Genomic DNA, 27,696 nt, shown 5'->3' on the forward strand with positions numbered 1-27,696 from the left:
CTAAAGAGAATGAGCTGAATGTCCTTCTCAACCACCACCAGGTCTTTTATATGGCTGCAAACCTCTGTCACACAGCTGACTGGAATCAGTAATCACACCAAACAAGCTTTCTAGCAATTGTCTTCATTTTGAACAGACACGGATGTCGGTTCATTCATCCAATAACCCTACAGTTTATTTTATTAATTCCTTATCAACCTTTCTAAATACAAAAAATGAATCTGTGAAAAGTTCGCAGTTTAACATTGGATCAACATCAGCAAGTGTCTAGACCTACCTGTTTAAATTACCTTTTAGCTGAAATTTAAGAATATTTGATAATTGCATTATTTGTGTATTTATTTCTCTTTTTGATTCACTTTTAGTCATTTTACCTGTCCATTAAGGTTAATTTAGTAATTTGATTTTTTTTCAATAAAGGATTTTGTTTTACTTTTTGTATTTAAATTGAAAAATGTTCTATATAAGTGCTCTGTAAATAAAGCTTGATTTGATTCATGAGCAGAAAGATTCTTTACGGATGTTCTCATTATACGTTTTGATCAATTTAAATCTTTTGAGATATATATATGTATTTTAACTAAGTAGCCTACAATTTGTAACATTGTTAGCTTGGCTTTGGCAGAAGGGTGACACTGTATTTCCCAAATGATCTGGTCTTCAATTTTATATGAGTTATATTGTTATCGTTTCTTCATTTTATTTTACCAAAATATTATGTGCTAAAAGAAAAAAGAAAAAAAAACATTAAATTAGGAAAATCTCGCTGCTTCGTTTAATGTGACCAACTTATATAATGGCTTTACCTAACTGGTAGTAAAAAACCGTTGCAAAAGTAACTTTTTATATTTATGTGTAAGAAAGAGCCATTCTCTTTAATCCATTTCTTTTTTTTTTTTCAGTTGTTTTACTTTCCTGATTGTAATCCAGCACACCCAAAAAGCAGCTCATCTGCCCCTGAAGCAACACTTTTCATGCTAAAGTAATGCTAGAAGTTGAAATCCTGGGCTAGTTAATGCAGGTGAAGAACCACCACACACCAGAGAGCAGTTTGAACATTTCAAAAGAAGAATAAAAAAACAAAACAATGTATGAGTTTCAGTGGTATGCAAATAAATTATGTTTTATTATTTTACTATAAATGCAAATGAATGGAGATCATACGGCTATCACGAGGAATGGTACAAGTTAAAGGCATTGTCTGTTAAAAAAAATCTTAAGGATTCTGCAATGTAAGTTTTCATAAAAAGCTCTTGTAAAAGCTAATGGAAACTTGAGTTAATCTAAGAAAGATTAGTGTATATGTTTGTTTTAATTGAATGAAGGTACAATCATTAATAACTCATTATGAACCGTCAGCGGACAACATTTTTTTTACATTAGTGTTTTCCCTCATATTTCTCAGCCATCAGTTGACACACTATCTTATTTGCTGGAAAAAGACTAAAACAATAAAAGAAAATTCTTTAACTGCCACATTGACTAAAAAAATATAATGTTTGGCTTATAACTTGGAGCAACTTCTTCAAACTTTAAGATGACATACTGCCTTTTTCAGCATCTTAATTGAAAAAATGTACAAAACCCAAAAAACCTATAGCATATCAAATTATTTTAATATTTACCTATTTAATAAGGTTTACATAAATCAAATGAGAGCATCAAATATTTCATAAAAAAAAAATTTCTGCATTAAACTGATGTCAATTTATAAAAATGGGACCAAAACATTATAACAGAACAGTTACAAGTCCTGAAGAAAGTGACAGTTTTGTGTTTAGATAGATATCGCACAATGTTGGTAAGTAACAAAAATTTGTGAACAATTACGATTGCTAGATTGTCATTTGTTGGTATTCAAAACACATTTCAAAACACAACGAAATAACATGAATCTTTGTGATTTATTATTGATTCATACATTCATTTGAAATATACAGAATCTGGGAAAGGGATGTGGTTTTTCAAAAACATGATTACATTAAAAAAATATATAATTTTTTATATCAGTATCCCCTGTTAATCTTCTGCTGCTGGTCGAGAAGTGTCTGCTGCAGGCTCACTTTGGCATCTTCAAAATGTGGATTGAGATTCAGTGCTGTCTGGAAATCACTCTTTGCATCATCAAAAAACCCTGGAAAAAAAGGCAAAATACATTTAAGAGTTATGTTTTTTGAAACGATGCTGGTGCACAGAAAGAACAATGTAGTAGAGGATTTGCAAAGAAGCAGCGCCACCTAGTAGCTTCAAAAAGTACACTTCAAATTGACATGAAAATAAAAGGGCTTTTAATTTTAAAAGTATTTAGCGGAAGTAGGTTTTTACGCTCTACGTCAATTATTTTCCGTGTCATCTTGATAAATAATGCTTCATACCTACCTAATCTATAATGTATGAGACCTCTGTTGTAAAAGGGAACCTCAAACTGACTGTCAGCTTGTATTGCAGAAGTGTAATCCTCTATTGCTTCATAAAAATCCACCCGGAAGTACTTTATCTGCCCACGGTTGTTATAAGCGGCGGCCAACTTCCCAGCTTCACAATTGCTGTTACGAAAACGAAGAAGGAAAAAAATGTACATATATGAAAAATAAAAATACAACGTGAAAATAAAAGACAAAAAAATCAAACCAAGTAAGCTGTGCTGTGTAAGAAAATCAGATAATCGATTTTGGCAGGTAGACGGTGACGTACACATGACGACCCCAGCCAGTTCAGAACTTCAAATAGCTGCTTTACTTTAACCTCCTAAAAAATAGTAAAATAGTACCTGGACCGGAAACAAGACGAAATGAACTTTGAGTACAGACCCTCCGCCAAATTAAAATTGCGCGTGTTAAATTCTGTGTGGGCATTTTGAAGAATTTGGAGGGTGTCTTTATCCATTAGCTAAAAGGTAAACAACAGCCCAGTTAACTGCGGATGTGACGTATTCTGACCGATTGTCCAATCACATTTCAAAATGTTTGAAGTAGGCGTGGCGATATTGAAGCCTTGATTTTCTTTGACGGTATAAAAATTAAAAGAAGTCGAAATTGGAACACAATTTTTGTCTTTCACAAGACCTAATTATACTACACAAAATCAAATTTAATATATCGGAAATAAACGGAATGGAATAAAATAAAAAAAATTGTTATTGAAGAATTAACTTCATTTAAAAATGCAAGTTATCATTATATTACCTGCTGTCTGACCCCCCCCCCCCCCCCCTAAAAAAACCCCAAATGATTTCAACAACACTTTTCATACAATGATGCCAACTTCAAATTCAATTTTTACTAATTTGAAATGCAGTGTTGTAACACCAGGGGGCAGACTTTCTATGGATTTCCATTAAACAAAATAATGAGGACTCAAAAAACAAATTGCAATTGTTTTGGGACATCCATGCAAATGATTATGTACAATTCTCTGCTCTTTGCTACATTATCAATTGTTTATGTCATATTGATCAAAATGTATTATGTAGTTCACTGTGCAATAGTCTTACTCCTCAAAACACCTAGTCATTAGTTCATCGTATAAGTCATTAACTGCAAAATGGTTGACCAAGTTGTCATAATGTGACAAACGTATTTCGCTGCATTGCAAGAGAGGATATTCGCTGTGATGTGGATGAGAATTTGTGGCCTAACATACAGGAACGACAAGAGGTGTAGGAAGACCACACCAATTCCTACTGCACTGCCTGTACTGTTATATAGAGAATGTTGTCCTATCTTTTTTTCCCTTTGTGTTACTGTTTGCAGTGGGTTTTTTCTATTTTGGCATGACATGGACTGTCAACAAATTACAATGAACAATAAAAGTGTAAATGTGAATCTTGTCCAGTCTCTTGCAATCAAACAAAAAAGGTGTAACTTACATTTTACAATAATTGTCATCAAACCTTTAGCCATAGTTTACATCAGAACCTCCCTCTAAAGTACAGTTATATTGACAACATGACTAAGTAATTTGACTGTCTTGTTCATAGACAGTGACACAAGGACTTGACATTCTGATGGCACTGACATGTTCAATGACATAAAGACTTAGTTTTAAGAGCTTTTGCAAGAAATCCATAGTGTTTTGCTGTTTGTAGAAATTGTTTTGAGAAATGCACACACGTATTTGCAAACTTCAATTCTGATCTGAGAATTGTACTAAAGTGACTGAGAAAAACTGTAATGGAAGCATTTCAATTAAGTCCGTGATCAAACTAAACCTCGACCCAATCAGGATTTTAAAAGATCAATTTTTTTTTATTGTAAAAAATACAAGAAGAAGTAGAAAAAAAACAATCTTATTTGACATCTGCCACAATGAAACAAAATCTCAACAACAAGTTGCGAGGCCAAGAGGCCCCCTGAAAATAAAATAAAATCTTTTTGGGGAAAAAGACTCAAACAGCAAATGTGTGTTTACCTTCAGGGGTTTGCTTATCTTTGGTCTCTGATGAGTTGACAAAGGTCAAACAGAGACTGGGACTATTAAATCCTATATTAGGTCAATAATATGGAAGCAGCTGTTTAAAAAAAAACATGTAATCACATAAAATAATATGAGGTTTAAGGTAAAAAGGAATGACATAATTTTATTGCATTCTTTTTACTTTGTTTATTATTTTAACTATTATATATATTTTTTTATCTTATTTGTTTTTATTCTTTCTTTGGGAAGCACTTTGAGATGCTATGAAGCATGAAAAGCGCTATATAAATAAAGTTGAATTTGAATTTGAATTTGAATTTTACTGACATACTTTTTTTTTTTTACAGAAATACTCACAAAGACCTTGTTTGTTGTTTAGAAATAAAACAAATAATTACTTAAACTTTTTTTTCCTTTATTACCTTTTACCTTCAGTATCTGAAGCTATTTCAGATGGTTTAGACAGGTCAAACTGGTTTATTCTGCACCCTGAAGCGCAGGTTGTTCAGGTCGTTATGTTCAGCAGCCTCAGAGCTTAAATGTGGCTGTTTGCTGACAGAATTGACACAGAGACTCCGGACAGACACTCATCTATCACATTGCCACTTCTCATAAGACTGTACCTAAATAACAGTTCTTATTTCATTGCAGTCAAAGATATAAGTTGATGATTTAAGTTTTTACAGTTTGATTCATAGATTAGAAGAGAAACTAAGTAATATTTGTTTCTAGGGAGATAAATATGTTGACTTAGTACACAAATTTACTTAGATGTCTGGAATTCTGGTTTTCATAAATACTTAAATTGATAAATGAAAGATACATCTATGCTGGTTTTAAGTTTTTTTATTTAAATTATTTCAGTCTTTACCCAGGCTTTTTTGGAAAATAAACGACAAATATGCTTCTGTCAGACCAGACATTTCCATAAAATCAAGCTGAAGCTTCAAGTTCATCACTAGCTTCTGTTAAATCCTCAGAACAAGGAAGGATTGTACCACATTTGATGCATCTTTTCCACTTCTCAGAGGCATGTGACATCCATTCGTCTTCTCCCTCTGAAACCCTGCAGGTGTGTGAGTGTGCGGCAACCGTGAGCTGAATCAGCAAACAAACATAAAGCAGCTGTCTGTTTAAAGAAAAAGGAGGGAATAAAAAGGGAGGCCAGAGGTAAACGTCTGGACTCACAGACGCCGCAGACAGAGACGCTCTGTTGTCAAGGCTGTTTCAACAAACACACCAGGACATTCCAGGGATGACCCGCGTCTGTTGTTTTCTGCATCAGATGCTGTTTAAACGATAACAGTAGTTAATAGAGAGTGCAAAGAATGCAACAAAGATGAACAAATTGCTAAATAGTGGTTTTAAAAAAATAATTTTTTAAGTGTTTCTTAATTGTTTATTTTTTTTGTACTTGTCAATTCTACGTCTTTTCGGCCCTTTTTTGAAGCGATATTTAATTGTGGGTATATTTTATAAGAAAGTTTCTTCCCGAAGGCATAAAGTAGTTAATCAAAAGGATTAAATTAATAAAATAAAACAAACTAATAGTCAAAGTAGTGTGAGCCTGGTAAGATGCTATAGACTGATCTCCATCTGACCTCAAGATATCAGAGCTGTTTCAACTATAGCACATAGTTAATAGAAATGTCACACCTTCACTATCACATCTATGTTTCTGTTTTGACACAGCTACACACACAATGTAGAAATGTTAAATATTGCCAGGAAGACATATAGAGCCTCATTTATACCCACAGAAACATTTTACCCTAAAGCAAGCAGCCCTAAATGTCTCATAATGAAGCCTCTAATATTTCTTTATGACCCTAATTTATTGAAATTATTTGACATAAATATCACATAAAAATGTAGTTAGGAACAATTTTATCTGATTTTCTAAATTTCAAAAAGCAATGAAGAAGTTCAGTTTTTCCCCACTACTCACAATAAATCAGGGATATTATTAGTTACGCGACTGCTTTTTCCTATTTGGCCTAAATTTTACTGAAGTATGCAAAAGTACTCTTTGATTTAACAAATATTGAATTATATGATTGGTAGTTTGATATTTATTACCCCCAAAATTTAGACAATAATAAAGATAGCCCCAAATAACACAAATTGACCATTTGCTGCAATGACAGCTTGACAGCGATGTGTCATGCTCCTCCGTAGACTCATGATGTTGTTTTGAGGTAATACCTTCCACTCTTCCACAAGTCCTACATGCAGTTCTGCTACGTCACTTGGGAGTACGATCGTCCAGTCTCTGCTTCAGCTGGTCCCAGTAGTGCTCTATGGGGTTCAGGTCGGGGGACATTGCTGGCCAAACCATATGAGGCAGTTCCACTTCCTGTAGTCCAGCTGTGACAATTCTGGCACCATGTGATGGTGATGTCTTTGAGGTAAAACATGCAGAGACTGGACCATCAACAATAACCAAATTGTTTTTGCTTAGACTGTTGCAGCTCCTCCACCAAAGCCAACTCTGGCTCACCTTGCCTTTTTACGCTGACCACCATCATTTCTGTGCTACGTGACCCAGTACTAATCTGTGAGCAGGGTGGTAGACCATTGCTGCATTATCCAGATCACATGGTCTTGTGCCCACTGCAAATGTTCACGGAGGTGTCTTGGTGTCAGTGGAGTCACCTGCAACGGTCATGTGGGATTCAATTTAAAGTGGTGGAGTCTGTTGTGAATGGTTTATGTGGAAAACCTAGTAAACTTCACATCTGATAAACGGGCTGCAGCCATGTGGCATTTGCTAAACCATGTCTGAGTGCAGAGATCCTGAAGTACTGATCATGGTTGTGGTCCCTCCTGTCACCAATCCTGCTAGTAGTTCTTTGTCTTGATGCAAGTCAGCTGATGACACTTTGAGACAAGTTCACCTGCAACATCTGACTGCATACCACCAACCTGGTGCGCTAAAAAAGCAGCACCAGCTATCGCCAGCTGGCGCTGTTTGTCCGATGAGCGGCGTTGTGTGTTAATGGTGGTTTGAATGATGAACTTCCAATTACTTGTTGGCAAAATCAGCTTTTTATTCACACAGAATGTTGAAGTGGATGCCACATTATGGCAAAAAGGTTTTTCTCTTAGAATTTTGGGGTTTCGGCCTCAATAATTAATGTAAACTGAAAAAAACGGTGAGACCACTATGTGGAAAACACAAAACGAGATCTAGAAGCCTCCCCATCCTGAAAATCTGTACGACATCCACTCAGTTTGTCACAACATCCCTAACTTATTGTGAGTATTTCTATTTGACCTTATTGCAACTGATTAAATTGGCTGCAAACATTTATTTTCAATACTTGTTTTTTTTTAACTGCTCAGGGTCCCAGGGTTGCTGGAGCCTATCCAGCCACTGTCAGGTGAAGGAGGGGTACACCCTCGATTGTTTGTGTCACACACAGACAGACAACCACTCACACTTACATTCATGGCAAAGGGACAATTTAGCAGTGAAGTGATTAAACATGTCATTGGACTGTGGGAGGAAGCCAGAGTACCCAGAAAACCCCCCCACACATGCTCGGGGAGATGAAGAACCAAGACTTTCTCACTGTGGGTGCTGACCACTGTGAAGCTCTGGATGCAAAAATACTTAATAATGTTATAAATATTGTAAAATGACCAGCTGGGCTTTGATAGAAGATTGTCCCAGATTTAATAAAGAAATGACACTTCTACACCTTTGCCGCATCAACAGGATGGCCACACTTCCTTTCACAGTAAAATGTCAAATAGATAATTGTCTTTTTTATTTGTTTTGTAAAAACTGCATTAATCAATAATTTTCAATCTGTCTTTATGTAAAAGTATAGATTCAATACCCTAATGTTTATTCACTTAATTAAAATTAGATCAACATCACTAAGGTTTTTTTAAGACAAAAAAAATAAAAGCACCAAACGTCAAGGTATTAAAACTTTATTGTTTGTGGAGAGTCAAATATTTGAAGATACAGCATGTAATAATTTCTCATCTTTATCTAGCATTACAATATTAAATCTAACATGTTACCGTGTTACATCACCTAAAGACATTTTTTCGGTGGACGCGTAATGTCCTATGTACAGTTTATAATAATCTTTGTACAAGAAAGATGAAAAATAATAGTTTTTTCATTTCTATCAAATTAGATTCATAAAGTAAATAAGTGTTAGTCATGTTTTAAAGTTGAACAAAAATATTACTTTATTTTATGGAGTCTACTATAGTCTACTCCATTTGTGTCTTTTATATAGTACTCATTGTTTTTTTCAAATGAAGTTGCTGGAAATGTGGCAATGAGTTGCTGCTCCAGTTGAAACTATACAGTGAGGTGCTGGTGGTCATGGGGGGGGGCCCAGACAGGAAACGCGTGGTGCAGTGGTCCACGGACGCCTGCAGAAGGAAAATAAACAGTGGATGAGACTGTGCACAGATGGTGGGAATGTTTTCCTTGGGGGGAGATAAAAAAGAAAAGCTGTAAACACTCACTGCCGTGTGAAGCTTCAGGCTTGGCCCAGCACGCCCTCAAGACGCTGTATTCTTCCGGACACGTCAGCTAGTTTGAGCAGTCAAAGAAGACAAGAAACAAGAGAAAAAGGACCCGAGTTGAGTTGATGCTTTCAAAAACTCTTTTTAGATCAACTTGGTGCCATCTGAGACAACAGAAAGGATATGGTTGGCTGTGAGCTGCTGGATGGCCGCCTGAGTCTGCTTCTGAAAGGCCACCCTGGCCTCACATTTGCAGGGATCCTCCAGCACCTCCACCTTCACCTCTTCACCAACAGAAAGAAAATTTCACATCAGCGTGTGTGGAGAGCACACAGAATACCATCACCTTCCTCTGACATCAAAGAAAGGAAACACATCTTTAAAGGGGTTAGCGGGTGAAATATTAATTTTAACATGATATTCTATAATAGTACCCGGTTATTGTCCAACAAAAGGCTACAGATATCCATAAAGTCAGGAGCTAAACACCAGCTTTTTGTAAAGTCCTTAAACTTCCTGCACTTTTTCATTATTTTGACACATAAATCAAAGCAACAAAAAAAAAGTGTCAGGAATCCAGACAATATGTTCTTACGTTTCAGGGAACATGTTTTCTTGTCCGGATTCAAGACATAACCATTCCAGCACTTGCAGTGATAGGAGGCGTTGGTGCTGACACACGTGTGTTGGCAGTCGTGTCCCATGGCACACGGGTCCACACCTAGAATAAACCGGGATTAAAGACGGCAGCACAGTTTTTGGCACAACCACTCACTGGGGTTTGGGTACTGTGGGCGGCTAAAGTTGCGTCTTCTACGTTGTTTTTCTCACCATCCTTTGCTGGATGTGGCTATGACTTATTTGTGACTTTTCCATCACTTTTAGATACTCAGAGGGAAACTATCAATTTCATGCACCTTCACCACAACTGCTGCTGTGCTGGACAACACGGGTAAAATCACAGAACCCGCAACATCAACAGGACAAAGACACAAAGACATTTTGTGACTGAGGTGATGAGACAAAGAACTGCAAGGCTGAAAAGCATAACATCAACTCCAACAGCTGGGTGTGATGTTGTGAAGTCAAGAAATTAAGATTTCCTGCACTTTTTACAAACATAAATCACAGCAGAAAAAAGTGTCAGGAATCCAGACAATATGTTCTTACGTTTAATGGAACATGTTTTCTTGTCCGGATTCAAGACATAACCATTCCAGCACTTGCAGTGATAGGAGGCGTTGGTGCTGACACACGTGTGTTGGCAGTCGTGTCCCATGGCACACGGGTCCACACCTAGAATAAGCCGGGATTAAAGACGGCAGCACAGTTTCAACTGGCACTCACTGGGGGTTTGTGTTCTGTGGGCATCTTGTGATAGGTAAATGTATGTCCTCTATGTTGTTTTTCCCCCCAACATCCATTGCTGGATGTGGCTGGTTCCAATTTGTGACCTTTCTGTCACTTTTTCATTGTCAGAGGGAAACTATTCATTCACAAACCTTCACCACAACTGCTACTGTGTTGAAAAAGACAGGTAAAGAAGGACAACATTAACAGGACAAAGACACAAAGACATTTCCTGACTGAGGTGATGAGACAAAGAACTTCAAGGCTGAAAAGCATAACATCAACTCCAACAGCTGGGTGTGATGTTGTGAAGTCAAGAAATTAAGATTTCCTGCACTTTTATTAACAAACATAAATCACAGCAGAAAAAAGTGTCAGGAATCCAGACAATATGTTCTTACTTTTCCGAGAACATGTTTTCTTGTCCGGATTCAAGACATAACCATTCCAGCACTTGCAGTGATAGGAGGCGTTGGTGCTGACACACGTGTGTTGGCAGTCGTGTCCCATGGCACACGGGTCCACACCTAGAATAAACCGGGGTTAAAGACGGAAGCACAGTTTCAACTGGCACTCACTGGGGGTTTGTGTTCTGTGGGCATCTTGTGATAGGTAAAATTGTGTCCTCTACGTTGTTTTTCCCAACATCCATTGCTGGATGTGGTTACAATGGCGGAAATAAGCATTTGATGCCTTGCTGATGTTGTAGGTTTGCCCACTTACAAAGAAATTGACTGTCAAGATGAAGCTCTTTGGCATCACTTCAACCTGTCATGTTTGGAGGAAGAGAAATGCTGCATATGATCCAAGAACACTCTCCCCACTGTCAAGCATGAAGGTGAAAGCATGTTTTGAGGGTGTTTTTCTGCACAAGGCTACTTCACCCTGTTGATGGGAGGTTGGATTGATGAGTCATCTGCCGTCAAATCCTGAGTGAACAACAAGCTTCCCTCCACCAGGAGGCCAAAAATGTGTCATGGATGGGTCTTCCAACAGGTTAATAACCTAAACCAAACAAACAAGGCAACCAAAGAATGGCTGAGGAAGAAGCATTTCAAGGTCATTGAGTTGTCTAGTCAGTCTCTGGGCATTAATCCTGTAGAAGACCTATGGAAAGAGCCAAAGCTCAGAGTTGCTAAGTGGCAGCAACTACATCTGAATGATTTAGATGTCATTTGTAAAGTAGAGTGGATCAAAATTTCTCCAAATATGTGTGGAAAACTGTTATTAAACAAGAGACGTCTGACCTTTGTGCTTGATAATAAGGGTTTTGCTAAGTCTTTCCAGCAAGAGGGTTCAAATACTTATTTCCTCCACTGTATGCTAAATATGTAACTTTTGTCATTTTTTTTTAGCTCAAAGTGGAAACGATCCATTCGTACACCTCCACCACATCACAGCCCCATAACAACTGCTGCGTGTTGGAGAACACGGGTAAAATCACAGAGCAGACACACAATAGTAACAGGACAAAGATACAAAGACATTTTGTGACTGACATGATGAGACAAAGAACTGCAAGGCTGAAAAGCAAAACATCAACTCCAACAGCTGGGTGTGATGTTATGAAGTCAAGAAATTAAGATTTCCTGCACTTTTTACAAACATAAATCACAGCAGAAAAAAGTGTCAGGAATCCAGACAATATGTTCTTACGTTTCATGGAACATGTTTTCTTGTCCGGATTCAAGACATAACCATTCCAGCACTTGCAGTGATAGGAGGCGTTGGTGCTGACACACGTGTGTTGGCAGTCGTGTCCCATGGCACACGGGTCCACACCTAGAATAAGCCGGGATTTAAGACGGCAGCACAGTTTCAACTGGCACTCACTGGGGTTTGTGTTCTGTGGGCGGCTTGTGAAAGGTAAATTATTTTTTTCTCCAACATCCTTTGCTGGATGTGGCTGGTTCCAATTTGTGAGTTTTCTGTGACTTTTTCATTGTCAGAGGAAGACTATTCATTCACACACCTTCACCTCAACTGCTGCTGTGTTGAAAAAGACAGGTAAAGAACGACAACATAATAGGACAAAGACACAAAGACAACTCATTACTGAAGTGATGAGACAAAGAACTGAACTGGGCTGAAAAGAAAAACATCAACAGCACAGTAAAACCTCAGTTTTAATTCATTACTAAATGAATTTTCTCTCAAACCAGACCAGAGGAGATACCAAATATTTATAAATATTTGGTTTTTGGAACCAATTCATCTGGAGAAAAAAAAGAAATGAGGTTTTACAGTACATTTTTAAGAAAAAACATGCATGCTTTGATGTCAAAACAATTACAACAAATCCCATTTTTCCCTTTTTGATAGTATCTGAAAAGTTTCAAGTTTAGGACTAACTGAACCCAAAACTTTGCTTGACTTCAAAAACTGGTTCTAGCTTTGACATCTGCAGCCCATGTGGGGGTTTCTGAACATCTGCTCTGGTTTTTCTTTTTTACATCTGCACAAAGGTTAAAGTTCACCAGTAGTAATGGAAATGTTCCACATTCTCCAGAACCCCCGTTTGTAGACTGTAGATGCCCTAAGTGATGAACTAGAACCAGGGTTAATGGAGGAAAAGGTCTCCGGTGCCATTTTTTTTTGTCCTACCACACAGCGTCTCCCTGAACTTGGAGGTGAGCTTCTCGATGACGCCGTAAGTCTCCACGTAGAAGACGTGATCGTCCAGAGGGACGCTGGCCATCAGCTGCAGGGAGCGCATGTCCGCACGGTCCACCCCAACGGCGTACATCTCAACGCCCGAGGCCCGAGCTTCAGCAGACACCTCCTCCACCTGGTCCTGAGGTCGACCGTCCGTTACGATGATTGCCACCTTGGAGATGTTCCTGGAGCGAGGGCGGGCTCCAGACTGCTCCGTGAAGGCTTCATTCATCGCCGTCTTAATGGCCAAGCCGGTCATGGTTCCTGTGGCCAAGGGCTGAATGCGAGCGATGGCCTTCTTCAAGTCCAGTTTGTTAAAATAGTTTTTGAGGAAGAACTCGATCTTGACTGTGCTGGCGTAGTTGACAATGGCCACTCTGGTGGCATCCGGTCCCACATCCAGGGTGTCCACCATGTTGGCAAGGAACATCCTGACCTTCTCGAACTCGGCTGGACGGACGCTGCGAGAGCTGTCGATGATGAAGACCAGGTCCAGGGGACGGCTCCTGCATTGAGCGTCTTCTTCTGCTCAAACCATGGCAGGAACAAGTCCGTTTAATGCATCACACACATAAAACATCACATTTTGTTGTTTCACAGTGAGATAGATGTGGTTAGTCATCCAAAACACAACACATTGAGATGCAAAAAAAGGTGTTTCTAAAGGTGAAATAAATGCATCTCTGCAGGTTTTGACTGTACCAGAAATGATATAGCAATCATTTCAGAGATTAGACTGTTCATCTTACTTTCCTTTCTGGAAAGAATGAAGCCAGACACACAAACATGGATGTGGGACCCCTGCCTGTGTACTCGCATGCACAAATATCCCAATTCGAAACTGAGAATCTTTCTGTTTTCACTGCAAAAACAGAATCTGTGGAAAGTAGAGAGAGCCTTTTTACAAGAAAGACATTTTTCTTTTGTTACAAGAAAAATGATCTTACCAAGAACATTTTTCCATCGCAATAATATTTTAGTTTAAGAAAGAATTTGTCATTTTTTTCTTATATTTTGGTTTCTCACCCCATCTGCAGTTATTTTGCTTATTTAAGAAACATTTTTCAAACTTATTTAACTCATTTCTTGAGGCCCTGTTTTTGCAGTGTGTCTGGTTTTTTTTATAACAGTTTTAGTTCTACGTGTTAGCGGCTAATTTTGTCCTCTCTACCTTTACCTGTCCCTTTTTGTGATTGGCCGCAGAAAAACACAAAGGTTGGATGTGGAAACCATTTAGGAGCAGTGGCTGGCATGAAAAGCAAACCTGACTGGTAATTTTCTACCTGTCTCCACAGGAGTGACGGTGGTGGCGAAGCCGCTTTGGGTACTGACCGGTAGAGTCCAAGGATTGGGGGTCTCCAGCGGCGGAACAGTGGTCACAATGGAGGTCACTGGTGCCACTGTAGATGCAGTTGTTGGCTCTGGTGTGGTGGGAAAGATGGTGGGACGGACAAGTACCACAGGTTTTGGCACCGAGGTGGACTGAGTCGGGCATGGGGCTCTCAGTTTGTAATGGAAGGGGCCTTTGACTGTATGGAGGGGATGAGAGGGAAGAACTGGTGGATATGGACCTTTGTGTGTGTGATGCATGTTTGGTGCCACCGGCCCTTTGAACCTGTGCTGAAAGGGCGGAACAGGAACCAGGGATCTTTGGTAAGTCACGGGCGGAGACAGGGGAATTGGTCGATACACTATCGGCGGAGGGATCCTCGGTGGCTGGAAGCGGTAGTGATACCCTCCTCTAAACGTGTAATCACTTCTGTGATCTACAGACCCACCAGAAAGGAGAAGTGATAGAAAACATTAGTAGGTAAACAGGAAGGTTGTGTAAGATGACAGTGTTGTGTAAGTACTGGTAAAATGATGGCAGTAAGTGATTAGTGGAAGCAGGAGGTCATGGTCAGCTGTGTAGGTGATGTCAGTCAAGCTGAAAATAAATTGTAAAGTCTGAAACTCCTTTAGGCTTTTAGATTTCATGGATGTTCTTTTAAATCTAATTTTCAGGATTTTATTCTTCAAATTGGGATGAATATTGCGCTACTTTAAATTATATTTGTCATTTTATTTTAAGTCTAGCCCCAATGATCCAGACAAAAACAAAAATAAGTCATAATGCACTCTGAAAACCATGCATTATTTATGTCAAAATGGTCATTTTTGTTCTTAAAATGTTCTTTAACATGTTCTTTTATATTACACAAGTTATTGGGGAGTGTATACAACAATTATTATTATGCTGCTTCTATTCATTTCTATTTTAAATTACATATCATTGGATGTGTGTTTTTCTGTAGTACATTAATTTGAAAGAAGTTAATTGTTTATCCAAAATTTCCACTCAATGGTTTTAAGTAATGGAGGTTTTTAGTTTTAACATTATGAGAGGTTAGATTAAAAAGCTGTTAAAATGCTAAACTTTCCTGTCGACTTTACATTTTTTTTTCCAGCTGAGGTAGCAATTACATATGTAAGAAATATTCAGGGTACTTACTTGTTGGATTCAGGGTCCTGAATGGTGGTCGAGCGTTGTGTCTGGCCTGAGCATAACTCTGCGCAGCTATAAGCTGAGGATCCCCGGACCTGAGGTGGTATGTGGCCTGCACAACATCTGACAGCAGCAGGGCTGTGCAGTACAGGAGGCTCCAGGTCCAATGCTTCATCATCATAGCAGCATAAGCGGGTTCCTGGTGATCCAGCCTCTAAGCCTCCTGTTTGAGTCTACTGGTCTGGAGGGTCCTGCTCACCTCTGATGGGTCCAAGTGTCTCCAAATGGGAGGAGACCACAGAGGAACACCCAAAGGTGGGCCCTGACCTGCAGCATAGAAAAAAATAAAATCTCTTCACTTTTTGTGATAATATATAATTATGAGCCTTTATCCTTTCTATTTTACTAAAGCAATTAGTACTTTTATTTAGCAATCATTTTATTGTCAGGCTATTTTATTATTTTTTACTTAAAGAAGTTACATATGTCAACCACTCTGCAATTTTCAAGAAGAGTACTGGAAATCAAAACAAACTAACTTTGAAAGCCTCAAAATGTGTTTGTAGTTAAATATATAGAATGTACGTCATACACTTTTGTGTTTTTCTTTTTGTCATTTGAAGCTATGCAGATAAAATATCCTGCTAGATTTTATGGAAATCATTTACTAAAATTAAACATTTCTTAGCGTAATCAACATCTATCAGAAATTGTCATCATAGCAAAAATTTGTGATTTTCTCGTTAACTATTTTGTCTAGTGTATTAGTGGTTTTGTTTTAAAAGCTAAATGGAAGTTTATGGTCTTTGTGATAGGGCGCCCCCTGCTGGTGTAACCTGAGCATACAGAAAAGTGGTATAAAACTTCATACAAAACAGAATATTTTTGAATAAAAACATTTTATAATATTCGTTTAATTTTAATATAGCTTCCCCTTATAGAATTTAAGGAAGATAAAAAACAACACAAATTTGATCCGAGACATTTATTGAAGTCAAATTTAATTCCACTGGGACAAAGTAATAATATCAGAAAAGGCATGAGAGCAAAGGGGTGGTTGTAATGACTGCATGCAGCTGACTTTGTCTATCTGCTGGAACTCTATCAGCTGATGGTCAGACGCCCAGCTGAGCCTTCATCCGCCGGTCCTTCATCGAGTTCTCCCTCCTTATTCCAGTACCAGCAGCGGTTCTCCAGATTTTGGGCATTTTTTCCTTTGAAAAAAACAAACCCCTTCAACTAAGATGCATGAGCCGATAAGCATGCGACAAGTAGTGCGAACAAAGCGGCCGTTAGTTTCAGAGGTGAAAAGAAGGGAAAACAAGAGAAGGTGCTCCGCGGTCAGCTCCCTCTGGAAACCCAATCGCTACGTCTGCTCAGACAACGGAGCAGCAGAGGGGCTGCTAAGGAATCAAATCACAACAAAGCAAATAAATAACCAACAAAAAGTGCAAGAAACTAAATTCTCAAGTGGAGCAAAGCTCTTTTTTTTGTTTTTTAGGGAAATATTAACTAGATCTAACAAGTGGATTGTCAAAAGTTCTTAACATTGAATCTATTGATAGAATGGTGCTGGGTTGATGAAAGCATTTTAAACTATTTCATTTTCACATATCCCTTTTGACTAAGACTTAAAAAAGGCTGATGGGAAGGGGGTCGGGGGGTCCTTCTGTCACTTTTCAAACCACAGCATTCACACGTTTTTAAATCACAGATTTCAGCTTCTCGCTCCTCATATCTGCAGGATTCTTCAAAGCGACTTTAAGAAAAACGGCGGAAACGTTTTCACAGGCTTTACACAGACACAGCGGCCCAGAGATGGGATGAGAGCGGAACGGCGTTCAGGAAGGGTCTCGTGAAGGAATCTAGGAATGCATATGATGGCTGTGTGTCCATGTGGGTTCAGGAACGGGGGCGGCTTCTTAGGCGGGCATGTAAGGAGGAGGTGGGTCCTTCTCCGGCATCTTCATTGCCATCTCATAGGTGGGAAGGATGTACTAGGAAAGAAATACACAAATATCTTTAACTTTTAGGAAAACAGGCAGATTAATTCCATTTTTTAAAAGGAAGATTAAAAATGTCAATTGAGAGAAAAATACAAAGTTGTTTCAGTTTTTTATTTGTTGTTCTGCGGTTAAAATCTTACTTGTCAAATCGAAAGTTTTTCTCAAATAAAAAGGACAAATCGCAAAGGATGATATATTTACTCATTTTGGAAAAGAATATTTCAGATATTCTCATTTAGCAGACTAGCTCAATGTCACTGGACTCTGGCAGTAAACAAACAACCCATAATTTTCTTTATACGCACCCTCAGTCAGTAGAAAAATGCCACAAGAACATATTAAAAAAAAAAACAGAGGGTCTTTAAGTCGTGGTGGTCAGATCAAAACAGAAATGCATGAATCTTTAACAAATTCCTTCTCCCTGCAGATTACCTGAGGGGGAGTCTCAAAGGCTGGGTAGACGGCGATCTCCGGCATGTTCCTGTTGTTGATGTACTTGTAGCAGTTCCACACACAGTTGATCAAGTAAGCCTGGAAAGAAGAGAAGAGCTTAGCATGGTTTACTCTGGAGCCACTGCTGCTATTTAAGAGAAATCAAACATGTGCGACGGTCTATTCACACTAATCCAAACAGAATTGGAATCATCTATGATCTATGCTGCTGCATGTCCAAAGGCAACGTAAATTTGCTCCATAAAAGGTGGATTTCATTCACTTTCTTCCCAGACGGAACATTCTATGACCTACTGACCAGCAGTGACCCTGCAGGTCGCGCAGTGATGACCTCACCTTGAGGATGATGAGGAAAGCAAAGAAAACCAGCACAAACAGCAGCAGGCAGCTGGAGTTCATGGACAGGAGGTTATCTTTGTAAGGGAAATCCGGCTGTGGAGGGAAGGAGAAGAGATCAAACGTCAACAGCTTTAAAAAAAACTCTGATGGAGAGCAGTGTAAAATAAATAAATGGGTGAATAAAAGTGGGAGCAGACAGACCAGCTGATCCAGGTAGTCCCTGATCCTGGGCAGGTAGGTGAGAGAACTGATGGCCACCAGGCAGCTCAGAGCAAAGTCAAAGAGCTGGTAGCAGAAAAAGGGGATGAGCCAGCCGTCGCGGTGCTGAAGACGATAAACAAAAGGTTACCCACTTGGACAAATGTTTACTCATGCAGGAAGGACCGCGTTTGCACCTTTCAACCACGTCTCCAAACAACAGTTTGGCCATAAAGTGGACAATAGTCCTTTAGTTTTATGGTTAGAAGATTTTCTCACAAAGTTCACATGATGTTTCTATTTAGAAACTACACCAGACATGGTTGAAATAGCAAAATGATCTTTTAATCTAACCAACTGATTATTTATTCTCCAGCTTTGACAAGAATCTACTACCTTATACCAGTTGATGTTCTATGTTTACAACAGTAAGGACTGAATGAAATACTTCCACCTGCTTCACTACAGACCGTCTGTCTAGTGTTCTGGGGGGGGGTTATGCATTCTACTTTAGGTATGCAGTCATCTACAAGCTCCACCACAAAAGCCTATCAAACCTGTCAGTGTTGCTGCCGTTAAGCAGGTCTGGGAGGCAAAGATGACATGAGGTGAGACAACAAACTACATCATTAATACTTGAAAAGTCTCATTTAAAACAGACAAACGTGGAGTTTTGAAGCGTCTTGGCTTTGACTTACTGTTCGCCTCTGCTGCAGCTATTCCACAGCTACAAATCCACGTGTTTTCAGTGAAATGTGCATAAACGGGGATGTTTCTGCAGAACTTACAGTGATGGCTCCATACACCATCATGGCACTGATGGTGAGCATCAGCAAGGAAATGGCGAAGCCAACACAGGCGTTTTCTGTATAAACAAAGGAAAGGCTCTGAATAAACATGCAGTGTCTTTCCAGTTCAGCTGTGGTTTGAATCCGCTGTAAGACGGACAGCCTCCAGGCGCTCTCTCTATCATACTCCCTCTGATTTAATGGCCGGCTCTGGGGAGCATTAAGCCGCCCGCTTTCAGTTGCACAGTAAAGTAAGAGTCAGTCTGTGATAATTAAATGGTCTGCCTTTCATATCCTCTTTTCTCTCCATCACTGGCGGCCGCAGAGGTCCAGTTCAGACGGATTCCTTTGTTGTTCAGCATGAACTTCTCTGAAAACCATCAGCAACTGGACTGAGAAATAACTGTGCGCTCCATTCAGGTGATAATAGTTTTACTTGGACAAAGCCAAAAAAGCAAAGATATTTGTTGATTTTTCAAGCATGATTACTTTTGCCAAATGAATTATTTGTACTGGTCCTTAACCAACAACTTAGAATAAAATTATGTTTTGAAAGAATTCACTCTGATCATCTTTTGATCAAGTGTTCCCATTGGCCTTTTATTTATGATTATGTCAAGATCAAAAACCTGTTGTTTTCTAGGACATAGTTTCTGCAGAGAGGTAGTAATTCAGTAGAAACTTGCCTTTGAGTAATGGGTGGGACTGTTGGCATGGAGCAACCCCGTCCCCCCTTCCCCATCCCATTCCCAACAGCTCAGAGCAGGCAGCTTGTGGCCTACTGAGCATATTTTCTACGTCACAAGTAAAGTTCAAATTAAATGTAAGGTCTCATTAGTCGTCATACTCCGAAGGGTCAATTGACCCACCACCCTGGGGGAGGGGTGAGCTGCAGACAGCTGACCCCGGTGGTTTAACTCCCCAATCCATGCAGGGAGGAATTGGCTCCCATTTTTGATATTGACTTGACCATGGACCCAGGGCGAACACTCTTCCACTAGGCCACTGAGCTCTTTTTCAAACAGCATTATATCGATGTGAACAAAGAAATACTCAGAAAATGAATTTTAAGCTTAATCTTCTTCATACACGTCTTCCATTGTGAGAAAAATGCCATCAAAAACACTATTTTCGTCGAATACTTTAAATAAATCAGAATGAAATACTGCGAAGTGGGGGTTCTTTTTCCGTAATCCTTTAATATTTTCACTAAAACATGACAAGGAAGAGAAAAAAAGCTACCTGATGACTAATATAGCTGTAATGCAGGTCAAGGACAATAGCATCTTAAATACTAAGACGCTGCAAGACTTCTTCTGTAAATTGTGAACAAACACATGCGCCTCATGTCTTGACATGAGTGTCTATGCTTGCTTTAAAAAACAAAATAAACAAGCTCTACATCCCAACAACTGTTTACTATAATCAATCATGCAGTCTTGAAGGCAGAATACTGGGATTCAACTATACCCTGTGATGTATGATGGGAAGTAAATGTATCTGTTTCTGTGGGTTAACAACTTTCGGCAGACAGACATCTTGTTCAATGACGGTTTAATGAAAGCTGAACAATATAAATGAAAAGCAAATGATTTTCCGTACCGGACATCCTGTCAGAGGCAAAGTAGTGGTCAATGACCTCATACTGAAGGTCAATGGTGGGCACATTCTCCGGGTGGGTCACAGCGACCGTCAGCAGGATACCCATCAGCAAGTTAACCACCTGAATCCAGGAAGAAAAAACAATTTTAGAAAGGGCCCCATTGAAATAAATGCATTAATTGTGTTTACATAAAAACCATAATAGTGCATTTAATAACTTGCAAGTACAAAGTCATGGTAGAGCAGGTTAGCTGTTCACTCTTACACACCTTTCTTAATATGGTGATGCGAGAAGAAAAACAACAGAACCGCTGAAATAAATCAACACTACATGCAAAGCAATGGAAAGAGAAAAACAAGAGCAAAAAAAGGGTTCAAACAACAATTTGTTCTTTGAAAAAAACAAGATAATTTTGAGCAGATTGTAAAATATGAGCTGTTTTTCCTCTTGTTTGTTTCCACCAATCTCTAAAGCAATAAACTCTTATGTGATCCTGCTTTAAAATCCAGAACAGGTTAGATAGACAAAAACACAAGTGCCTCGTGCAGCTTCAAGTATATTCAACTGGGATTTTCGTCATCTTCGCGTTTTAATTTTCTACAAATCTTGCTCCTTTTAATCAGTATGCATATTAGTAAAGACAATGGCAGTGCCGTTTTCAACAAAGCTGCCTTCCACAGGCTAATAAAATGGCATAAAAAAACAATTAACTATAATATGTTAGTACCAAGAAGCAAGATGTAGCAATTTGCTGGTGTATTGCAAATTTTAGGTAAAAAAAAAAAAAGTAAAACACATTTGATCTGTTATTTATTTAGCTACTTTAACTTTGCTGAGCCTCTTTCCACTAAAATAGCAAAAATACAAACTAGTGAATAGATCTGTCATAGGGGATGATAACACATATCCAAAATAAATAAATAAATAAACAAACAAATAAATAAATAAATACCCAGAACCTCTTCTCGATTTTGATGGGAATGGGAAACATAAATAGATGTTAAAAGACAAATAAGCCTTTAAGTCAATAAAACAAAACAATGACAAGACAAAAAGAGGTGTGTGTGTGGGGTCAGCAAAATATAAATCATATTTGAATGTTTTAATTGCATAATTTTTCTCATACCTTTTCTGATTAAGATGGATGATCTTGTGGGATTTTAAGTGTTTCAGCTACGTTTAATTCACGATTGAACAAATAAAAGCATTTTTAGTAAAACGTAGACGTTAAAGTTTGGGTTAAAAATATGATTCAGTCTGGTTATTATTATTTCATAAAATATCACCAAGGAGGACTTAAACGCTACAGGACACTAAACCCTCTGTTCTGTTGTGTGTCTGTCTGCCACCGAAATACAATAAATTATTCGGTGCCTTTAAAAAGTACGACATAAAATGTGACAAATATTGACATCAGTCCAGTTTTTCGACGTGGACAATTCAACAGCGCATTTACGATGAAAAAGTGAGAGAAAGTCACGACACGCGAGATCTTTCCCTCGATTCCGCAACTATTTTGGCTGATCATGTCGGCGACTGCAACAAGTTTACAATTCCAGATATCAAAAAAAACATCAAGTAACATATAAATATAGGGTTTTTACGTAGTCATTTAGGCCTTTCCGTTATACTAAACCAATATTTGAGACATCGGAAAAAAACACAAGCGAACAAGCTAGCGCTAACCGCAGCTTTCCGTTAGCATAACTTTGGCACATAGATGTTTTTTCCGCTCTAAAAATACAATCCAAATAACATTTACTTGTCTACAAATCTTAAAAACTACACATGAAATAATAAACCTAATTGTTTATAAACGCGAGTAACGTGTTATGTAATTTTTCACCGCATAACAGTTGACAACACATGCTAGCGTTGGTAGCATGACCGCTTTTTTGCGAACCATTTTACGTACAATGTACCACGTTCCCAGGATGATGGTCCCTGTTCGGACATGGCAACATCCACAACACCGGGTGGTGTACAGTCGATCTCGACTTGGTTTAAAATGATGCATGTCCTCCACGAGCGTGGGAAGAAACATCTGGAACACGGATCGAGTCGGGGGGCAAAATGTCCTCAGCGTCAACAGTTAGCGAGCGATCGACGAGAAACGCCCACCCGCTGCCCAGAAGACCTGCGCACACGGCGAATGACAACAAACGGCAGAGAAGGCGGAGCTACGTGTGAGTGACAGGAGTTTTAGCCAATGGCAGGAAATAAATTCATTTTATTTATTTAAAAAAATGTTTAAATATAAAATGAAAAATGTATGCATGTATAAGGATAATAATAATAATCATACTCATAAACTGCATTTATAAAGCACTTAAATCGTCCACACAGACCGGAAGTGCTGTGCAGTCACAGAGAGATCAAAATCTATAAAATAATGGACAAAACAATATTATAAGTGTACAAAGAAATGCTCAAAGTTTCATTATAAAAACAAAACACGACAGACATTTCATTAAAACAGGCAATTATGTAGACTCTCGAACATGAATTGAGATTTTTCCAGAGTATATATATATGAAAACAATTTAACAGTCTTTTGACAAAGTAATCAACCCAACATAAAATAGGTGAGCCATTAAAGCTAGGTGTTCGATGCTTTCTCCATCTGCCTGACAGAAAGAGCACTTTTTACAAACATCAGTGAAAACCTGATGAATATAATCTGTTACTGGATAAATATCGACCTGCTCTTGTGTCTGCACATACCGATTTTCAGCAACAACAAAAAAGCATTAAAATTCAATTTTTACATGCATTAAGGCTCCCTGTCTTTGTCAGTAACAAAGAAAATGAAGTATATTATTAAATAAAATAAAAATATTTTTAATCTATAACCTTTGGGTTGCTTCGTTTTTTTTAATTAATATTTGAAAGTAGAGGTAAAACTGAAATTGTATGTGCATTGTCACCTTAAACAGACAGCTCCTGTCCTGGTGATGAAACCTTTTGGAAATTCTCCATTTGCTGTGTTTTTACACACAGAGTAAAGCTGGGCATGTATACAGACAGTTCAGTAAAAATCATCTGGCTTGCAGATAGCACATCTTCCATTCACAGCATCGAAAACAGAAAAACAGATGTTCACTCAGCCAAGTTAAGGATCCTATTTTTGGTAAAAATGGAAAAGGAAACTGAGCGTTTCTGAGAAAGATGACTGGAGTAGCTATACTAGACATACGGGTTCACCCATGACTAATGAGATTACTGGAATGGATGGGGCGGTGCTGCAAAAGTCCTCGAAATGACTCCTGGATTCTTGCAACAACAAAAAAAAAAAAATTAAAGGACAGCCCTGCAGTGAGCAGACAACTTATCACCCTACTTTTGATTTTATGCCAATAGGAATAGGAGCATAAAAAATATTGACCATCTCTACATAAACAACATGGTGACATGTAGAAGGATCTCTGATGAAGAATACCTCGAACAAAACACATTTATCCCTGACTGTAGCAAAAATTAATCCTTTTAACGTTTGAATTTATTTTTAATGGCAGAAAATTCTGATTTCTGTTAGTCTGTTTTTCTTTTTAGGAAATGTATGAATCAAAACTGACCTGTGACCCACAAATGTCAAAAGCATCACATGCAAAAAGTGGTCTTCATGAAGTAATTTATTTACAAAGAATATGCAAATATATTCGATATTTGTGGTTTAATGGAAGCTTAATGTGGTCTGTTGGCATATTTTGAACAAGACAAGTACATTTATTGTATTTTATGGAAAGAAAGGTTGTAGCCTTAGACTTTTGCCATTTCTTTTTACGTCAAAACAACTAAACATTTACATGAATTAGACCCAAATATGCATAGGTCAGCGTTAGTTGAAATAGAAAAAGATTTAAATTTAACTGTAGGTGGGGAAAAAAATCATGCTTGTGGCTATGAAAAGTAGGATTAAAAGGATTTAAAGGGTTTTTAATCACCTGTAATTATTTTTTTTAAATAAAATGCTCGGAAAAAAAGAGGCCATCAAATAAATAGATGGAAAATACAATGAAAAAAAATATATATATATTTAGCCTAATCACCCCACAGATTTATGAACTAAGTCTCATTTAAAATAGAATTTTTTTTAAATCAAATTAAAACCATAAACACATTGGCTCACCGTTGCCATGTGTAAAAGAAAAACTTTTGGTTAATAATGTAAGGAAAACTATCAATATTATTTGAGAAATTAGTTGCATTGTGGCTCTAGAGAGAAAGGGGGAAATTTACAGCAGCTCCCCAAAACAAAAACAAAAAGTTAAGCAGCTTTAACATTTTGATGGCAAAAATTATTATATTAGTATAATTTATGTGATTTCTCTTTTGCCCAGAAGCCCCCCTTCATCCTCCCTTTTCTTCCACTTGTAGATCAATATTGCTGTTATCGTAGCTCCGATTGCCGCTCCCGTTAGAACCCCTGCAATCATGCCTGTTGAGACCAAATGTGCAAAGATTTTATGTGCAGTGTGACTCAGCTGCAGCACACAAACAAAAAAAGGAGATGCATGGATACAAATATTAATAAGTACCAGCCAGAACTTCTTCCTTTTCCCAAAAATGCCTGCCATTTTCCAAAAACACAAATCCGGACGCGGAAATTCTAGTAGAAGAAGCCTGCAAAATAAGAATTTGAATGGTTTTTACACAATTTTAAAAAGAAATAATGAACAGAGAAAATCGATTGATTTGTTTATCGTTACACCCCAACAAAATATGGATGCAGTGTTTAGCACAAGAACTGATCCAGATACCATCAGAGTGTCAGCTGGTAGCTTCATCCTCCCAGAATCCATCGTTTTGTGTACCTCTCCTAAATGATCTCCTTCTGGCTCCTCATCTATGTTTTTACCTTCAACGGGAGAAACTAGAGGCAGAGAGAAGAAGGAGCGCACTGTGAGAACATGCTGGGAAAAACAAAAACAAAAAAAAAAACAGTATAGTGTAGTGCAGTATAGAATAGTATAGTGGGATTAGCAGAGCGCTTTGATTTACCATGATCTGACCAATCTCCTGACCCAGAACTCTCCAAATCAATTCCTGATCCTTCCAAGTCCTCTGGAAGGCCAGAAATCTACAACAGAGACATAAAAATATATAAATTAGGATGCAGAGTCAGTGCAGATCACAGCCAAAGTGCAATTAAGAGACGATCAGATGCAAAGATACAAAGTCCTGCTGCAAAAACAAAGACACACACTTCCTCTTTGACAGCCAGATGTTACCCCACAGAAAAATGGTGGTAGGTTCACCACGTGATTTTAAAAAAAAGAAAAAGAAATCAGCTAATAAATTCCGAAATTTGTTCAGAAACTGTTTACTAAAACTTTAAATCAAGAAGTGTAGCATATAACTGATATCTTAAACTTATGCAGAGGTTGCCACACTGTCAACAAAAGGCATTTGAGAAAACTATACATTTTAAATGCCCGTTTTAACTAATGGTCGTTTTAACGTATTGTATTTACCAATTAGAATAAATGAAATAATTTTAAAAAGAAGTGCGTGTAGACGACTGATCGGTCACAGGGCCAAACAGCTTACAAAACGCGTAACTGTGTATTTGAAATAATGAGAACATACCATAAAAAATTCATATGGAACCATAAACAACATAAACATATTTCAACAAAAGTTGTACTTTTAGGGCGTCTTAAATTACATTTTAGAGGGGGGGGGGGGGGGGGGGGGGAAATCAAAGTTTTCGAGTGAGATAACAGGAAGTGGGTAAGAAAGAAAGCGATGACGTTTCCATCGCTTAAAAACGCAACAGACGAACTTTGACTTACCGAGCTCGTGACAGCAGGAATTAAACCAGCAACTAGAACTAACGAAGCTGGTAAAATGAACCGCATGTTTGCGTTTTCTTTGTTTAATCTGGTGTCGATTCTGTCTTTCTGGCGTATCGCTCCTCACGGCACCTGCGGAAATACAGTGACTGAACCCAAACCACGCCCACACCTGTGTTTTGATAGTACCGGTAATAAAGTCCACCTGTGACTGACTGCTTAGGTGTGTCACCTGTGACGTAACATCATGAGTTCATATTTTAGTATGGTGTTATAAAATAAACACCTCAATATTCTAGACTCTTGTTTATATCAAAATACAACAAAAATATTTTCAAATTTTAATAAAAGCAGCATGTTTTTGCTTTAATTTGCATCTTTTTAAAAACTTCTTTACCTGGCGGATGGATAGGCCATCTTAAATTGTGCTGAAACAGTAACCTTTAAAAGAATGTACTCAAGTGTGAGCAAAAAGTATCCAAACATTTAAGTAAACATGTAAATACCTCAAAACTTTTTAAAACAGAAAAAAAAGAGAATAAAAATCTAAGAATTTTTAGATACTAAAAGAAAACATTTCAAAAGAAGTGAAAAGGGAAACATACTATTTACAGTATTTTTGTATAATAATGTCGAGAATCATTTAGGAACAGAATAAAAAAAACTGTTGGTCAATATTAGACATTAACATTAATGCCTGAACTGATAATAGATTTTTGTAATTTATAACATCAAAATTCAGCTGAGATTTTTAAAGGCGATCACCAAAAATTACTTTTAGAAAGTAGTATTACAGCAATCTCTGAAAAATATATTTTTAATAAAATTTTCCAAACTAATATTGTGCTGAATATTGTGCAAATATAAATGGTAAAGTTTTCAAAACCAAAATACAAATATAGCTCATCTTGGATGGATACAAGTACTTTTTCACCATAAAGTTTTTTAATTTAACACTTGTAATAAAGAAAAAAAAATCCTTACTAATCATTTCTGGCTCCTTTTCTCCCCTTCCAGGACAGCAGTTGGCTCAAAACCAAACAAGTCAAGAACAAACACGCATGAACGAAGGTCAAATGTTAGAAGAACAGTTTAATCATACATCGTCATATTT

General features: G+C 37.9%; 4 protein-coding genes across 7 annotated transcripts; all 4 read right to left on the reverse strand.

Moving 5' to 3' along the window:
• Nucleotides 1-1,096: 1,096 nt before the first annotated feature.
• Nucleotides 1,097-2,941, reverse strand: ttc32 (tetratricopeptide repeat domain 32). Its single transcript, XM_004083449.4, has 3 exons — nucleotides 2,771-2,941; nucleotides 2,380-2,546; nucleotides 1,097-2,134 (listed from the first exon to the last, which is right to left on the reverse strand). Exons 1-3 carry the CDS (start codon nucleotides 2,884-2,886, stop codon nucleotides 2,007-2,009), a joined length of 411 nt encoding a protein of 136 aa, XP_004083497.1. The 5' UTR covers nucleotides 2,887-2,941; the 3' UTR covers nucleotides 1,097-2,006.
• A 5,401-nt stretch (nucleotides 2,942-8,342) lies between these two features.
• Nucleotides 8,343-16,278, reverse strand: matn3 (matrilin 3). Of its 4 annotated transcripts, XM_011491574.2 has the most exons (10): nucleotides 15,407-16,278; nucleotides 14,199-14,681; nucleotides 12,865-13,440; nucleotides 11,917-12,042; nucleotides 10,662-10,787; nucleotides 10,081-10,206; nucleotides 9,506-9,631; nucleotides 9,096-9,194; nucleotides 8,911-8,980; nucleotides 8,343-8,814 (listed from the first exon to the last, which is right to left on the reverse strand). In XM_011491574.2, exons 1-9 carry the CDS (start codon nucleotides 15,579-15,581, stop codon nucleotides 8,925-8,927), a joined length of 1,893 nt encoding a protein of 630 aa, XP_011489876.1. In that variant the 5' UTR covers nucleotides 15,582-16,278; the 3' UTR covers nucleotides 8,343-8,814; nucleotides 8,911-8,924. The 4 variants fall into 4 exon arrangements, with proteins under 4 accessions (XP_011489876.1, XP_020570563.1, XP_020570565.1 ...); XM_020714904.1 differs by lacking the exon at nucleotides 14,199-14,681; XM_020714906.1 differs by lacking the exon at nucleotides 12,865-13,440.
• Nucleotides 16,279-16,370: 92 nt separating this feature from the next.
• On the reverse strand, nucleotides 16,371-22,927 carry laptm4a (lysosomal protein transmembrane 4 alpha). Its single transcript, XM_004083451.2, has 7 exons — nucleotides 22,703-22,927; nucleotides 20,787-20,907; nucleotides 19,185-19,261; nucleotides 18,400-18,522; nucleotides 18,196-18,291; nucleotides 17,839-17,937; nucleotides 16,371-17,397 (listed from the first exon to the last, which is right to left on the reverse strand). The coding sequence occupies exons 1-7, from the start codon at nucleotides 22,829-22,831 to the stop codon at nucleotides 17,323-17,325; spliced, it is 720 nt and encodes a 239-aa protein (XP_004083499.1). The 5' UTR covers nucleotides 22,832-22,927; the 3' UTR covers nucleotides 16,371-17,322.
• Nucleotides 22,928-24,401: 1,474 nt separating this feature from the next.
• On the reverse strand, nucleotides 24,402-26,756 carry LOC101171049. The gene is made up of 5 exons (XM_023952822.1): nucleotides 26,583-26,756; nucleotides 25,789-25,867; nucleotides 25,548-25,660; nucleotides 25,326-25,410; nucleotides 24,402-25,225 (listed from the first exon to the last, which is right to left on the reverse strand). The coding sequence occupies exons 1-5, from the start codon at nucleotides 26,646-26,648 to the stop codon at nucleotides 25,104-25,106; spliced, it is 465 nt and encodes a 154-aa protein (XP_023808590.1). The 5' UTR covers nucleotides 26,649-26,756; the 3' UTR covers nucleotides 24,402-25,103.
• Between the last annotated feature and the right edge of the window lie 940 nt (nucleotides 26,757-27,696).

The sequence above is a fragment of the Oryzias latipes genome, chromosome 24, assembly GCF_002234675.1.
Source record: "Oryzias latipes chromosome 24, ASM223467v1".
Lineage (NCBI taxonomy): Eukaryota > Metazoa > Chordata > Actinopteri > Beloniformes > Adrianichthyidae > Oryzias > Oryzias latipes.